Source organism: Syngnathus scovelli, chromosome 11 (assembly GCF_024217435.2).
Source record: "Syngnathus scovelli strain Florida chromosome 11, RoL_Ssco_1.2, whole genome shotgun sequence".
NCBI classification, from domain to species: domain Eukaryota; kingdom Metazoa; phylum Chordata; class Actinopteri; order Syngnathiformes; family Syngnathidae; genus Syngnathus; species Syngnathus scovelli.
In genome coordinates this window covers 7,679,863-7,696,727 of record NC_090857.1, presented here as the reverse complement: position 1 = coordinate 7,696,727, position 16,865 = coordinate 7,679,863, and the positions used below count along the sequence as shown (strand labels likewise).

The 16,865-nt window shown below is 44.3% G+C and overlaps 1 protein-coding gene across 4 annotated transcripts in view; it reads right to left on the bottom strand.

Moving 5' to 3' along the window:
• The window catches only part of LOC125976691 (low-density lipoprotein receptor-related protein 1), a 72,831-nt gene that overhangs the window by 20,232 nt on the left and 35,734 nt on the right, over positions 1-16,865 (bottom strand). For all 4 annotated transcript variants that reach the window (XM_049732487.2, XM_049732488.2, XM_049732489.2 and 1 more), the window contains exons 7-36: positions 14,887-15,049; positions 14,585-14,807; positions 12,315-12,504; positions 12,110-12,253; positions 11,251-11,487; positions 10,987-11,167; positions 10,214-10,436; positions 9,756-9,945; positions 9,561-9,686; positions 9,259-9,399; positions 9,060-9,185; positions 8,880-8,996; positions 8,723-8,803; positions 7,796-7,963; positions 6,853-7,035; positions 6,583-6,780; positions 6,157-6,402; positions 5,517-5,714; positions 4,839-5,043; positions 4,614-4,778; positions 4,297-4,541; positions 3,891-4,022; positions 2,911-3,138; positions 2,665-2,839; positions 1,705-1,799; positions 1,030-1,179; positions 801-941; positions 465-590; positions 241-372; positions 6-140 (exon numbers count right to left, since the gene is read on the bottom strand). In XM_049732487.2, the coding sequence (XP_049588444.1) occupies positions 6-140; positions 241-372; positions 465-590; positions 801-941; positions 1,030-1,179; positions 1,705-1,799; positions 2,665-2,839; positions 2,911-3,138; positions 3,891-4,022; positions 4,297-4,541; positions 4,614-4,778; positions 4,839-5,043; positions 5,517-5,714; positions 6,157-6,402; positions 6,583-6,780; positions 6,853-7,035; positions 7,796-7,963; positions 8,723-8,803; positions 8,880-8,996; positions 9,060-9,185; positions 9,259-9,399; positions 9,561-9,686; positions 9,756-9,945; positions 10,214-10,436; positions 10,987-11,167; positions 11,251-11,487; positions 12,110-12,253; positions 12,315-12,504; positions 14,585-14,807; positions 14,887-15,049 (5,064 nt within the window). The remainder of the gene's footprint in view (positions 1-5; positions 141-240; positions 373-464; positions 591-800; positions 942-1,029; positions 1,180-1,704; positions 1,800-2,664; positions 2,840-2,910; positions 3,139-3,890; positions 4,023-4,296; positions 4,542-4,613; positions 4,779-4,838; positions 5,044-5,516; positions 5,715-6,156; positions 6,403-6,582; positions 6,781-6,852; positions 7,036-7,795; positions 7,964-8,722; positions 8,804-8,879; positions 8,997-9,059; positions 9,186-9,258; positions 9,400-9,560; positions 9,687-9,755; positions 9,946-10,213; positions 10,437-10,986; positions 11,168-11,250; positions 11,488-12,109; positions 12,254-12,314; positions 12,505-14,584; positions 14,808-14,886; positions 15,050-16,865) is intronic.

Genomic DNA, 16,865 nt, shown 5'->3' with positions numbered 1-16,865 from the left:
CTCACCTGCTATCCAGTCAACAGCTATCCCCTCCACCCTGCCGATGCCATTAGTGACCACATCTTCTCTCCATGTTTGGTCCCGCTTGGCCCTGCTAATTGTGCTCAGGCCCATGTCCACCCAGTAGATCGTGTCATTATCTGAGAAACAAAAATAGACATTGATTCATAGAAACCGAACAGGATTTCTGTCCACCGTGCTTTTTAATAAGGGTGGATATTTTCTTAGTGAGAGGATTACCAGCATGGAAATCAATGCCCACGGCCAGGGAAGTTCCTGACACTGGCACCAGTGCGTCAGACTTGTCCGCCGGGTCCAAAGGAATACCACGGATACCCTCGTGGACAGAATATAGGAGGAAAGAGCCAACACCTAGAGCAAACACACGCTTGTTCTTTAACAAGTGCTTGATCCCATTAACACACTCTTTAAAAATGCGTAATAGAGAGTGTAACATGGCGCACCCTCGCAAGACTGCTGGCCTCGACGCAGGCTGTATCCTGCAGTGCACATGCAGGCTCTGGTGGTCGGGGAGGTGGGGAGACACAGCTGGGAGCAGTCACCATTGTTATTGCTGCAAAGATTGGTGCCTAGGAACAAAAAAAAGTGCCAACAAATAAGATCATAGAAAAGTCCAAATCTAAACAGATGTTCATTTACTGAGATAAACAAGCAGGATGTTCACGAGAGGAACCGACCATAAATGGGTAACATGATTTCAACACATGGAATGACATTTCAAGAGGCATATTAAAGAACTGACTTCAAAATTAGATTTTAAAAAAGGAGGGGCTACGCACCTTTCTGTACAGTTTCATTGTATATCTTCATGTGCATCATTGGGGACGTGCTGTTCCTCAGGACTTTCCAATTGCCGCCGTCCTTCTTGTCACACGTTCCTATCTGGTCAGTTCCTTGGTCGGCCCACCATAATTTATCGCCTGCAGGACGAAACAGATTCAGAAACAATTAGAAACGCGCTCAACAGATGAATTGCCGTTTTAGAATGATACAGAAATTGGGACTTACCCATGATGGCCAGAGCAGTCGCCTTGGTCAGCTTGCCCTTGACTCCTTCAAGTATTTCAAGCCCGGAGCCATCCAGCTTGCAGCGGTTGATGGTGCTGTTTCCGGAGCTGATCCAGTAAAGCTGCTTGGTATCAAAGTCAATAGAGAGCCCTGCGAAACAAAAACAGCTCTTGGCTTTAGTTGACGTTTGATTCAAGGATGAGAAGGTGAACCCTTAAGTTGGTTTCACCTCGATAACAGCCCTCTGAGGGAAACCGTAACGACGAAATAGCCTACGACAAAAATGATAGAACTTAAAAGCCAGACTGAGAAAAACAAATAAAATATAAGTAATAGAAAATTGATCTGCCGCTCAAAGATTTATCATAATCAAACAAGCCAATTCAACGCAACGATGCAGATAATGCATGAAGGTCAAACTTGAGATGCTTTGGTTATTCCATAAAAAGGATGCCAGTTTTAAGTGCTTTCTTACAAAAACATTGATGGAAAAATAAATACATCTGAGTATAACTGCCTGTACATTTTTCACAAATAACCTCAGCCGTGTGCAATGAGTCTAAACAAAAGCTTTAAAATAAAGCAGTTCAACAAATGTGTTATCTATACTGGTCCAATGGCGTCTTTGAAGGGAACCCCCAAGGAACACCTGAATAAACACGCTCAATCACTCACCAACGGGGCCTTTCTGATTGGTGAATAGGACACTTTGGTTGCTGCCATCTGTGTTGGCAATGCTGATGTTGTCCCCATCTGTCCAGTAGAGCTTTCTGAGCAAGGCAAGCGGAGAGAATCAGTAAAGCCACAGCAGCGAAAAACGTGCCTTAATTCAGAGTGGCACAAAAAAAAAAAAAAAATGGCGGAAACCCGAGATGACTGAAAAACGTGGCTTTGAAAGCGTAGCAACAAAACCGCAGCTCTTTAAATTTGGCTCCAAAACACATCAAGCGTCTGCCTGGGTAGAATGTTTAAAACAAACAGTCTCTACCACACCATTGATTTAATTGCTAAAACGCCTTCAATTCAAATAACAACAGGATGCAGCAGATTTTTTGCCCCACGCTCCGCCTCGACACAGGCCCTGATGCATTTGCTACGTTAGTGTCAGTAAGAGGACAAATGCATCTAGGCAGCATCTGGTCCTCATTTCCCCCCCCACGCCAACAATGCTCACGTCGGAAACATTCCTCTATTTGAGTGTGCTTCAAAGACGGGACGACTCTCTGAAAGACACGAAGGAGTAAATAAAAAACAGAACATTTGCTACAGGAACTTTCTGATCTACCTAAAAAATAGTTAAAAAAAAAAAGAAATTCCTGCACGACAAAACCAGCCTGTATATAGTAAATACAGATGGACCGTTTCTGCTGTGCTGGCCAGAAGAGAGGTCGGGTAGGTTTGCTTTGGGGAGCTCAGCGGGGGATTAGGTTTCAAGACACTAAAGAAAACATTTGCGAAAAGAGCCGAAAGATGGAGGACAAACTAGGAAACTGAAATACGGACAAACAGAGTGTAAATAATTCAGGAACCAGTGGAGCGGAAACTTCTTTGAGAATGAAGCGATGTGACATGTGGCAGGTTAAAGGTGATCTCGACATTTGAATACTGGACTGACGGGTTGGATGTGTGACTAACCCCAAAATGGGATGCAGCACCAGGCAGTGGGGCTTCTCCAGACCCTGGATGACAGCATTTTTGAAAGAGCCATCCAGTCTGGCAACATTAATCTGTTTCTTATTGCCATCATAACTGGTCCAGAAGAGATTCCTGGACACCCAGTCGACCGCAAGGCCATGAGCGTTGGGCAGATCTAAAGATGGAGAAAAATATTATTATACTGAATATATTTGATGACATCCTGTTTCATATGATGAGTCATACCAGCAGAAATCACGGTTTCAACTCCAGTGCCATTAATGAAAGCTCTCTTGATGGTTTGAGTGCGGACGTCGGACCAGTAGATGCGATGCTCCAGAGCGTCATAGTCCACCACGGTCACATTATCAATGTCAGGCACGGTGAAGGAGATGATGTAGTTGTAGTAGGGGTTGTCTATGTCCACTCCTCGGATTTCGATTTGCCGAGCGTAGAGCAGGAACTGACGATCCTCTGAGGGATGGAGGGAGGGGGGGGATTGTTTTCTTTGATTGCGCCTCCAGAGATTTACGTAAACGATTCCTCGATCATTACGGACGCTTGAATAAACAGTTTGTGTTCCCGCGGCTTTTGCATCAATTACGTCTAACTCGGTTGTGAGCATGCGAGCGAATGCAACGAGAAGCTATCCATTACTTTTGTAATCGTCTAGCCGGTCCTATTATCACTTAACTGACGCGGTCGCCGACAATTGATAGACAGCGAAAGAGAAAGTGTGAAAGGAAGGAGGGGAATAATAATGTCGAGCTGGATCAGCTCAGCCAGGCGAGGTGCGGGCTGCGGTGGATGCCCGCATCAGACAAGAGCGAGCCTCTCCATTCCATTACCCCTGAAGAGAATAGCAAACCCTGCCCTGAATACTAATCTCAAGCCCCGCCGACTACACACAAAGTCACTTCAATGGACACAAAAGCCGTCATAATAATGGCACCTCAAAGTGATGAGGGGGAAAAAAAAAAGTCTTGTTTAATGCCAAACTCCCTTCTGTCACCCACACACTTATATATACATCAACAAAAATAAACGATTCAGCAAGAACAGGGATTACATTCTGCTTTTTTAAAAAAAAAAGTGAGAGGGATTTACTTGCAAGCTTAGCGAGAGTGAGTCGAGAATTTGTCTTGTGCTGTAGCTGCGGAGCGTGTGTATGTGTGTGTGTGTGTGTGTGTGTGTGTGTGTGTGTGTGTGTGTGTGTTCACGCTTACCATAACATGTACGCTTGTCAGGCCCAAGTTTCATGAGGTGGGGGCAGCCACACGAGAATGTCTGATTGTAGTTGATGAGGCATAGATGAGTGCAGGGCTTCTGGCCATTTACATCTGCGCACGGGTTCGGCGCTGGAGGGAAAAAAAAAAAAAAAAAGCCTTTTAATGCAATTACAAGTTTTATCATTTGGGGATCAAAGGCTTCAGTACGCAGGGTATATAATTTAATCATTAGAGCTCCATAGGGGGAGTTTGAAGATGTTAGTAGATGAGGCAGGGGAGCAAGATTGAAGTCTCCAGTCTGGATCAAAGATAATGAAATTGTAATTTGGCCATCGCAGCGTGCATGATGTCATTGCCATTAGCTTATTTGGAATGTAAACAAACACGTGTTCCAATTGCTCACCCTCAGGTTGTCTGGATGGATGGTAGACCTGGAGGTCAAAAGGTTGCGTGTTGGTTCGCTGGACGACAGTGACGTTGCTCCCGGTCCACTTGTTGGCCTTGGCCAAGGTGTTTGTCCTCCAGTCCGTCCAGTAAACTTCACCGCCGTACATGGTGACAGCAAAAGGATGGGACAGATACTCGTGGCCCCTCAGGACTTCAATCAGCCCAGAACCGTCGTATTTGGCGGAATAAATAGCGTCCGACCTGCGATGAACAAAAACCTTTAATTGGGTTTTCGATTTACTCTAAGCACCTAAAAAGCCGCTTGTGTTTGACCTGGCATCGATCCAAAGGATGCGGCGCTCGAGATAATCCACAGTGAGTCCGTTTGGCCAGCCGCCATTGCCGGTTTCCTTGTGGATCGTCTTTCTGCCTTGGCCACTCATGGAAGCTGCTTCAATTCTTGGCAAACTGGCATCCCAGTCGGTCCAGAAGAGGATCCTGACAAGAGTTTGTGTTGAAGAAAATGTTTGCCATTGTTGCAGTGTAAGTGTTAAATACCCATCACGAGGATCCAGGGCTATCGCTCGAGGATGCTCCACATCTCCGGCCAACAGTGTGGTCCTCATGGTGCCGTCCAGCTTGGCTACCTCAATTTGGTCCAGGTTGCTTTCCACCCAGTAAATGTTTCCCGCTATCCAGTCTACCGCCAGGCCCTCAGGGGTCGCCAGCCCGTACTGGATTACCACGTCGAAGCTGGTTAAAGCTTCAGAAAAAGACACGGAAGTAAATGCCAATCCATTTTGTGTGAGTTTATTCGTTTATGCATGAATTGAAGTCTTAATTAAAAAAATGTGCCTCAAGAAAGAAAGACGTACTTATTATTTTACAATTGTGCAAAGAAAAAAAAAAATCAAACCTAATATTGCTTCACATTCCAATTGGAAACTTGTTTTCTAAAACCGTTTGCACATTTATAGATAATGGCACTCAAATTTCACCGCACCCCAAAGCGGTGATTTACTTTGCTTCAGGCTTTCCGAATTATGTAAATGTAATCCACCAAATTTTATTCTGAGCTAACATTGCATAACATTAACTCCAATACTAGTATTTAAATGTTTGGGAGGAATCACACTCATTTAAATAATTTGATGGTTTTTGAACTGCAAGTACTGCTTGCTTCAAAATATTTCATGCACTTTATCATGTCAAAGTTTGCAACCACACAAATCTCACCCCCATTCTCAGATAGCTTCCCACGATAGATCTTATCCTCCACAACGTCGGTCCAATAGAGGGCACTTTGGCTCAGATGGAAATCCAAAGCGATGGTGTTCCTCAAACCGGGCACCAGCACGCTGAACTCTCCCTTATTGAGATCAATGCGGCGTATCTCATGTCGATTTGAGAAAATGATAAAGGGCTTAAAAGGATCTGTGGGAATGGAGAGTAAAAGTCACAGGGCACCTTTTAAAGGACACAGATGGCAAAGTGTTTAAGCCTCACTAGGGCCACTTCAGTTCCACACCTCCACGTAATTTACCCATTGATGGAAACGTGTTCAAATTCTGGCCGGTTACAACATAGCATAAATAAAACTTTGTGACAAGCAACAGAATGGCAGGATCATTCATCACCAGAATTGTGTCGGAAGAGGATGCTCTTCAATTGGATTATTGAATTTAAAGCGGAATTAAAAGTAATAAAAGCGCTTGAGATTTTTTGCATTTTACCTTTGTCTCTCAAGTATGCTTGCGTAACTCACGATTGATCATTTTTGGCTAGCCTTTTTAAATTCTTTGCCGAAATTTGGGCTACTTCTATATTCATTATTCTCTGTGCATCATTCATCAAGCATTCCGATATTTTGTCTTACCGGTGCTCTTGCAGTTCTCCATATCGGATTCCAGTTCCCAACCGTCGTAGCAAGAACATTTCACACTGAACTTGTCCTGTCGGCAGCGCTGACTGCACTTGAGATGTTTGGCACAGAAGCTCTGGATCTGACAGGTCTTGTTGTCTGAACGCAGCTCCATGCCGAGCGGGCATGAACAAATCACACCCTCGCCGGGGAGCACTGTGCAATTATGGCTGCAGTGGCCATTGTCCAGCGAACACAAGTCTAAAAAAAAAGAAAATCTGGATATTAGCATATATTAGTATCTAATAAATGTGTGACCCGAGTTAATGTGGTTCCAACAATTTCTGCAGGCCAAATCAAATTGTCCATCTTGATGCCGCGCTTTACTTGTTGTCATGTTTCCGTCACCCAAAACAAATCTTCGGTTCCGTCGGTGCTTACCACAGAGTTTCTCATCAGAGCCATCTGGGCAGTGTTCCGTGCCATCGCAGAGTTTTTCTGCAGGCAGGCAGATGGTGGAGTCATTGGCGCACACGTGGTGAGACAGTTTACACACCAGCGCTTCGCAGTTTTCTTCGTCCGAATTGTCCTCACAGTCGCTGTCTCCGTCGCACATCCAAGCTTTGCTGATGCACCGTGCTGCAAAGAGATGTCACTCGTCAAGCAAATCATCCCTTATCGCCTCCCCGGCAGTAACGTCAGATTATTCACCAGAGTCCCTGCAACCGAATTTGACCGCCGGGTCGCACATGTGCGTGACGCCCTCGCAGCTCTTTTCGTCGCTCAGGTCCATGCAGTCGGTATCGCCGTCACAGCGCCAACGCAGGGGAATGCACAGGCCGTCCATGCGGCATTGGAACTCATCCGTGTGGCAGCCTCCTGGCGGACGAGTGGCTGCGGGGGAAAAAAGGAGCAGACGCCGCATCACTCATCTCATGTTCAACTGATTTTTGAAAAAAATCGATTGTCGGTATTGCTATTCATATTTTATTGCGTACCAATCAGATCCAAGGATCCTGTCCAACATGTCCAACAAGAGCCCTTCACACCAACAAGTGTTCCAAACAAGCACTTGTATAGAATAATTACCAATTTTGTTTGGCAAAATGCCAACGAAACATTTTCCATGATGTGCACTTGAGGCATATGTGAAAATGGCAGCGCTTATCAGGAGGAGTCTCTTGGCATTCAGTCATTGCCCAAAGGCTACAGCTTTTTATTTGATACGTTTAAAATAAATAAATAAAAAGTGCCACTCGGTGCAGGCAGCAGATTTAAATTGAGACATCTCTCAAAGCTTCCTACTTTCTTCAAGGCCGGACTGTACTTTAGCGATTAGTAAAACGTGATTTAGATTAGCATGCTTTTTTTTGTTTAATAAAACAGAACGAAACAACCCTAGAAGCAGGACATATTAAGATTTGTTAAGATTTGATTAAACTTGAGTGACATAAGAGCAATCTCATTGGATTTCATTTTACACTTCAGAACCAATAGGCAGGCTGAGATATAATATTCACTGAATTCTATATTAATCTAATATTCATATATGATATTCAAATTCTAATAATAATTCTAAGAATATTTTTTTTCTCCTATTATTCTTATTTTTGGCCATCAACAGTCTGGGATCCAAGTAGTCTAAGATACCGACCCTGATTTGTGCAGTTTGCGTGGGTTTCATCGCTGTAGTCCCCACAATCATTATCCCCGTCACAAGTCCAATAATCGGGGATGCATCGACCGCTGTTGCACTTGAACTGAGCACTGGAGCACGAGTGACTGCAGCCGGCCTCGTCACTGTTGTCCCCGCAGTCATTATCTGAAAGAGAAATTCACAATCACATCACAAAGCGTCGTCTACGGCAACAAAGGAAAGGTGTTTGAATAGAGCGTCCAGAGATTTTTTTTTTTTAATGACAGAAACTGCATTGATCAAACCATGCACCATGAGGGAATGTATCCAGCTTTGATACATTGAGCTTGGCAGAAAAGCACGATAAGCAGTTTATACCCCATACCAATCCCGTCCGTCCCTTATAACATTTATCGCGACAGAATCTGATTTGAATAGAAAATTAATTCTGCCGACACGCTTCTTTTTATCATTTGACCTGTCACTCTAAAACAGCCAATTCGATTATCTTTGCATGACTCGATAACGCATTTGCAATTTGCCCAATCTAATTAAACTCGAAATTTTCTTCGTGCAGCGGCAGCAATATTGGCGTCGGCGCGTGGCCACGTTTAAAGCCAAGCAGCCCTTAAGTTATTGTTAGCCTGCCGGGCTAATCTACAAGCCGGCCAAGCGTCTTGGCTGCTGCTGCGGTGCATGTTGATCTATGCACTAGCTGGCCAGGTTTAGACAATGCAATTCATCAGAGCCGTCGCCACGATCGTTTTCTGAAAGACAGAATCAATGCGAGTCACCAAAATGGGCGAATCGCACGGAACTAGGAGACCAACAGATAGGAAAGCAAACATAAATCTGCATGGTGACACAGCCGGTGAGTGAGATTGAGCTCAGACGTGGAAATAGAAGACACAGTGAAAAAGAGAGAGATGCGGAAATGCCACTCACCATTATCACAGCGCCAGTTAATGTTGATGCAACGTCCATTGTTGCATGTAAACTGGGTGAGGGGGAAACACGTGGGGTAGGCTGTGTATACAAAACAAATCAGATCATTTTGGATACTGAACATTCCTGAGTGAGGAAGGGGTTCAGGTTGACCCACCACAAGAGGCAGGCTCGTCGGATCGATCCCCGCAGTCGTCATCCAGGTCGCACGTCCAGGAGCTGGGTATGCAGCGCCCGCTGTCGCACGAGTACTGATTGGGCGGGCATGTGCGAGCTGGAAGGGCAACCAGATTACAACCAGAACTGCACGGAAGGGGGAACCTGATTCTCTGACTACCTGAACAGGTGGCGTTGGATTCGTCCTCATCGTTGCCGCAGTCATTGTCGCCGTCGCACAACCAGCGCGTGGGAATGCAACGGTTGTTCTGGCATTTAAATCTGTCAGTAGGGCAGGTGTGCTGGTCTGGAGACAAGGAAAAAAAAAAAAAAAGTAAGAGACAGGCTGGAGAAATATGCAAATGAGTTTGCCAACTTACGACACAAGTCGGGAGCCTCATCGCTGTTGTCCAGGCAGTCGTTGTCGCCATCGCACTTCCAGCGTTCCTGGATGCAGCGATTATTTTTACAGGCAAACTCTCCGGCCTGGCACTGAGGAGGCGGCACGTAAGACGGGTTGGCTGTGGATGACAAGAAGAAGCAAAATAGTAACATGGAGGGAAAACAAATAAAAAGGTATAAACTGATGAATGTAGCATGGGCTAGCATTTTGTGTAGGAATGTTTGTTGTTTTGTGTACAGTGGTTATATTTTGTATTCTTTTTTAACATTTGATACTCGCCTTTGCAGCTGGTGTTGTCAGTGGGGTCGAGTATTTGGTCCTCTGCGCAGGCACACTGCCTACCTCCCGGTATGGCCAAGCACAGGCTGGTGCAGCCTCCGTTGTGCACACGACACGCATTCGAACCTGGAAGATGAAGAACGTCAAGTGTCATAAACACAAAGGAGAGGAAAAACAGAGAAGTGGATTGTCTACCTTGCTGTTGCTGAGCATCATACATGCGTATTTCAAAAATGGGCGGCCTTTCATTGCGCAGTAGGGTGGCAATGCTCATGGTGGTGTCCAACTTGTATATGCTGCCACTGCGATACTCGTTCCAGAACAAAAAGTGTTTATAGTGGCAGAGACCAAAGGCGTGGTTCAGCTCTTGGCCCTCGTACACCGTCTAGCCATGTGAAGGAGAGGAAGAGAACAAAATGTGTCAGTGGTGACCTTTGTTTTTAACTTCTGTCTGTTTCCAGCTAATGACGCTAGAAATTTAGGCAGTTGACATTTTGGGGCTCATTACCGAACAAGCATTAAAACACTTGCAAATTAAAAGCTTCCTAATTCATTTGTATCGGCTTCATAAAAACAAATAAAGGCATCGAGATATAGTTCAAGCTAAGCTATGTTAAAGTGTTCCAATTATTATGACGGTGGCGAGTTCTAACCTTGCGTTCTGAGGTGTTGAGGTAAACCATCTCGATGCGGTCATAGTAGGCGTCCACCCAGTAAAGGATTCCCTGCGGGATGTCCAGACTCAGGCCGTTGGGCCACAGCACCGTTTTGCTCGTGAGGAAAACGTCCCTGTTGGAGCCGTCCATCCAAGCGCGTTCAATTTTTCCTCGTTTGCTCTCCTTGGGATCCTCTTCCCAGTCTGTCCAGTACATCCACCTTTAGAAGCCATAAAGTTAAACGTCTTTATTGATCAAAAAGTCTGTCTCAATATTTTTGCACGTGCAATACCCCATCTGTCTTAATTTCCCTCCTTTCCGCAACTGCCTTTTTTCTCCCGCAGCCTGATGGATTTCAGGCATTAGTGCAGGCTAGTGCCTTTCACTCGGGGCGCGCCATCAACTCACATCATGGCAGCAAAGCAGCGAGTGTGTGTGTCAGCGTGTGCGTGTGCGTATTTTTGAGCACTTATTTCTCAAGACAGACCTCAAGAGGTCACAGTATTAAGACTCATCCATTCACAGGTAGGTTAGCCTCGCTATGACAGTGTGAGAGGCAAACGCGCAGATGAAGTACAAATCAATTCAAATTAATATCAACCTAGGTGGAGGTCTGTGAGCGGTCTTATTATTAGGGATAATGGAAGATGATTGGAAGAGAAATAATATAATGACCCTTCATTACTACTAAAAGTGCTTTCCAAGGCTACAAAAAAAAAAAAAGCAGCAACATTGATGATGGTGGAGGAACCTGCGACCATCCGCCTTACCCGTGGAGAGGGTCCACCACGATTGCGCGAGGGTGAGTCATTTTATCTTCAATGAGAGTCTTGCGAGTTTGCGAGGCTTTCTCCAGCCGAGCCACGCTGATGGTTTTTTTGGGCCCGTCGTCGGTCCAGTACAAATTATCTGCCATCCAGTCCACGGCGATGCCTTCCACCGTGTGGATCCCTGGGGAAAAAAATCAAAATTAAGTCTCCCGTGCAGCTGCTTCTTTTTTTTTTTTTTTTTTTCCTCGTGGTGTCGCAACCTACCTTCTTTTAGAATTGTGTCTCTCTCAGTCCCATCGATCTTCTGCCGCCCAATGATATAGCTGGTGGCGTCGGCGAAGTAAATAAACTCACTCTCGGCGTGAAAATCAAGAGCTCTGGGCTTCATTAGATTCTCAATAGGGATCATGTACTCATCGGGAACCTTGGCATTCATATCCATGCCCCTGATGACCCCCGGCCGACCTTTACCGTAGACTAGGAAGAGCTCATGCTCGGGCTCTGAAGCAAAAACAAGGAATTGACAGCAGCGCTTAAAAATGGAAATCACTTGAACACATCTGCTTGTGAGAACAAATGAGCAAATTAGATGCTAACTGCGGTCTGTTTTTTTTCTTTTCATGATAATAAATGAATAGCAAGAGATCCTCACTCTTGAGACAGCTTTATGTAGCGTTCAAGAGACTCTTCATCAGTAAAATCTTTACGAACATTTTCATTGGCAGTCTGACCTCAGGGGGGAGATAAATAAGGATATAAATCTTAGTCTGTAATTGAATAAAAAAACAGAACTCACGGTAAAATGACAGGCTGGCTGGCAGTATAGTTGCGACAAGGTCAGAGACCATCAGTTCTTTTCAAAGCTTCTTAGTAGACGAGACTTTTGTTAAGTGAGGACGATTGAACGAAAACATCTACTTCAAATATTTTGAGTTGCATAACCTTTAAAATCCATCGGGTTGTTTGCTCGGTTTTGGTGAATAATTTTATGGAAGAGTGAGAATTTGTCAAAATGTACCTGTCACTTGACCAGCTCTCCCTCATAAGCTATGTCCTTGCAAACTTTGTCATGCTTTATTTAATCGTTGAAGGTGAAATTTAACAGTTTCATAATACGACTTACTTTTGCAAGACTTGCCATCGCTTCCCAGGCTGAATCCGGAACGACAGCGGCAGGTGCGGGTCTTGTGTCCGTTTCCCAGCAGACAGATGTCGGAGCAACCTCCCGCTTTTCCAAACTGGTCCACCTCACACGCGTGGCTTCGGACTGCACAGGAGCGGGAGGATGTTATGCAAATACATATATTGTGACAAAATGCAGTGCGTACCTGGCGGTTGGCGCCGCTGATGGTAGACATGCAGCGCGCCTCCTTTGTCCACACGTGTCACCACTTGGTAGTCTGGGCTATTGAATCGGTTGATCCGTATCACGCTGGTCTTGGGTTGCATGTTGGCGTTGTCCGAGTTGGTGGCGTAGAGGTAGTTTTCGAACACAGTCAGCCCGTACAGATGCTCAATCTTGGATGAGAAGTAGAGACAAAAGATAATACTTAGAACAACCCCATAACTTTCCTGCTGAATGGATGTTGAACACAAACGGTGCAGCAACACATGTAGACTGACAAGTTAAAAACTCACCAGACAATATAGTCATATTATTTATGCTATGGGAAAAAAAAAATGGCTAATTTTACTTCAGAGTAATATTAAACTAGTATCTCAAGCCATAATCATTATGCATTATATAAAAGAAATAATTTACTGTTTATAGATAAAGGTGCAATTTACTACAAATTTTTCTCCTTTATTAGGGGTGGGCGAAATACAATTTTTATTTGATGATCTGTGAATTTTAAGGACCCTCCATCAATGTGTTGTTTGGACTCCAGAGACACCAAAAGCTACTCATCTGTGACTTTTCCACAGCTCTTGCATAATTCATTTACCTGACATAATCTTTCCTGAAGATAGAACCCATTTTCTTTCTGAGCTATACACAAATTATTTAACAGCATGACATATTTCTTGAAATGGCCAATGTTTTTATTTTGCATGACGTTGGACTATTTTTCACTTTTCATCAGCAAATTGATGCTTCCTTCCTGTTATGCATAAAACTGACTCGGTTAATGTTGTGGAACAACCTCCATCCGACAAAACTAATTAGCAAACCTGTCTGAGGACACAATGTGTTGATTTAAGCGAGGATGATCACTAATGCTCAGTGAAACCACATTACTGTTGGAGCCGAGGATGTTATAAAACACCACAACTAGCTCTCTAGCTGACTGAAATAGGAAAGTAAGGAATCCAATTAAATGTGAGTAAAACTCCTCAAATGAATCAGACCGTTTTGCAATAATAAACATCTTTACATACTGAAAGCACATTTGAATTTTGTGGTGACCAGAGAGACACATAACGGCGTCTTCAACAGCCACAAAAAACATCTCAAATCTACTGTAAGTCTTTCACACACAATTATAGTCTCCTTAAAAATGGTAATTCGCTGGTAAAGGCAGAGGTACTGTTGCTATGGTAACCTGCTGAACTCAACCGAGTGACGCAGGAATGGGGTTCGGCGACTCAAACTGTTTTTAAGTTAAGATTTTTTCTGTTTTCTCAGGACACAAATGAAGGACAACTCATCTTCCAATGCAAGCATGTGATGGTTGGAGGAAACCGGTGTGGCCATACACACACCTCGAGCAAAGCGTTATTATCGTCTTATCATGGGCATAGTGCTGCTATGGTGACACAGGGACTGCAGCTCCATGATTTTAAGGACACCATTTTTTTCTACCTTATCATAAAATACCCGCCGTGGAGTCGACACAAAAAACTGGACAAGCTTTGAAATACTCAGAATGGCCACAACATCAGGTACCCCTGCAAGCTCTGATATGAGATATATACAAAACTCATATTTCTTTGTTAGACATGCAGCAAAGTCCATTTTTACATTAGCAAATATATATTTTGTTGATTTTCCCAAGTGAAAGTTTTTTGCCTTGAAATTTTGAGTTTACGCAACTTTTTTTTAGCACGCATGACAAATTCGGAAAAACAAGTGTGGCGTAAACATAAGTCAAGTAAATCAGTTCAAATACTGGTACACAGTGTTAGGGTGTACCTAATAATTTGTCCTATTGGGCTTGTTTTGATTTCCTCCTATCACTTCTCGCCACTCTATATTTTAGATGAGTTAAATTTTAAGACAACCATTCACTCTAATGCTTCTAATATTATGGCGGCTCAAGGACACTGACAAGAATAAGTCCACATGCGCGCGCATACACACACACACACACACACACACACACATGCGCGTGCACACACACAGCATGGGGGCTTGTGTTGTGTGTGCATGTCTGTGCCCTGAGGCTGACTGACTATAAATGAAAGCCATTACTTCCCGCAGATCACAGTAAACGTCATGGTAACAGCTTTCAGAGCCAAACCGCACGGAACATTAACCACCTTGATATTAGACGCGATTAATCAGCTGCTCCGGCCCTCCATCTTTTCCGCGCCCATTTTTCACCAGGCAGACAGACGCCAGACATTTCGAGGTGATGATTGCATTAGATGCTTTTACCAGAAGGCCTTGAATGATGGTGTGCCGGTTCTTCCCTTCGTAGTCCACCACCTCGATGTAGTCCAGATAGGCGTCGGCCCAGTATACCAGCCTGCTGACCAGATCCAGTGTGATCCCATGCGGGAAGACAATTTTACTGTCTACGAGCTTGGTCCGGTTCTGGCCGTCCATGTCGCATCGTTCCACCTTGGGAATCTGACCGTAGTCGGTGAAGAACACCTTTCTGAGGAGAGAAATGGACAAACTCAATTGAAGTTGAAGACTTTGACTGGCTTCACTGTATGAAAAGCCACCGCACTGACCCCATGGTGGGGTCCAGGGCAATGCCTTTGGGGTTGTAGAGCTCCTGGTCCAGAAGGGTGACACACGTCTGTCCATCTTTGTCGCACACAAAGATCCTGTCATCCACATCATCCACAAAGTAGAAATTTCCCGTGAGCCAGTCGATGGCCATCTGCTCCACATCTGCACAGAGAAGAGGGTCGGGGGAGGAGGTGCGAGGAAAAGCCACATTTATTTTTAGTTCTTACATTCCTGTGGACTTGTAAAGAAGCTGAACTTGTGATGTTGTTGTAAATACTTGTAGCAAGTGAGAGGTCGTGATCATAGGTTGACGTGAACTCAATGAACCATCAAATTGCTCTTAACACAAGCGGTCCATGTTTTTGAGTTTGGACAGGGGAGGGAGGGGGGGAGTTGCTCAACTGACAAATGAGTTGTCAAGTGAACAGCATCAAGCTGGCAAACATCAGGCATGTGTCAGTTCCAGGCCAATCAAATTCTGATTTAAATGTCAAAAAGAGAATAATTTCACATCCACGCAAATATGTTTTTGCATCATCCGTAAAAAAAAATAACATTCATCAACGATACTTGTTGATTTTGGCATATAGGAGAAAATGATCCAAGCGCGGGAAAGAAACCGGAACAGCACATAAATATATTTGTTTTTCAAGATGTAAAAAAAAGAAAAAAAAAGAAGAAATAATACTCAAACAAATCATTTTTATCAAGTCAAAATTACTTACATCGTGAAAATCAGCCCTTGAGCCCTCTCATAATGAAGACCATTAAAGACAAATCGACTAGAGGGCTTTTTTTAAATCTGTGTTTTTTATTTAATGCTATTTATACATGAACGAGGGCCGACGCGTCAGTTTTGTTAGGGAGGAAAACAATTTGACCCTCTGCCATCCCATCGTTCCTCCACATTGTCAATAGTTCCCTGTTTTGCATGCGGCTGATGCAATATTCCGGCCGAACAATGGCTCCATGCTTTCCCGACAGCCGTAATGTGCCAACGCTGTGCAAAGACGAAGATGACCAAGCATTAGCGTGGATGCAAACTAGGGCTGAACAACAGAAATGTTTGCAGAAAACTGTCTTATAAGCAATGCAAACAAATCTGTGTTTTTTTTCCACTTCAGCTTTTCACGTCTCATGAAACAATGATGTGTAAACATTTGGACTGCAACTCTTTAGACATCCTATAAATAAACTGACTGCTTACAGAGCATTCGATAGACCTCAAGAGGGAAAACAAAATCAATTGAGAAGCTCGAAGTTCTAACACGCCTGCCTGCTTGCATTTGAACAGCGTGGTGGACCAAGCGTGTGAGCAACAGATAGAGAGTGGAATGGAGAGGAGGGCTTCACAAAACCACAAGACGTTTATTTTTACAGCTGCCGTGAGCTCTGCTCGCCCCAGAAGTGTCTTCACACAAACACAAACATGCCAGATATGGCGCTGCAGTCGTGCGGCAGGGGGTCTCGGGTCATCAAGTACGAACGAGGTTGTTTTCCCTGGTCAACTGCGTCACCAAAGTCTCCACTTCTCAACCAAGACTGGAAAAACTTTGATAGGGAGGAAATGACCCAGCAGATTCTTCTGGGTGGAAAAATAACTTTTACCAAAAACGATAAATCAGTCGCTTGTTGCAGTTGTCAGTATTGCAAATATTTTGGTTTGTTGGGGAAAAGGTGCGAGCGAGAACGACAGAGGAGCAAAGCAGCAAGGAACAAAATGTGAAGGAAAATAGAAGAGAAGCTGGGAGGGGAAAAGGAGATCTGATTTCCACCAGGGAAACTTGGCCATTGTGCCGCATTTCTGAGGTTTTATGGGAGTCAGCGGCCATAATCCCAGAGGTGCTCTTAATTTTTAACACACAGTGCTCTGTTTAAATACTTCCATCTGCCCCGCGACACACTGATTCACTGATTAAGCCGCGTATAAACAAAAGGTAGGAGAGAAGCAGATTGCGCAATGGTCTAAAAGGAGCTT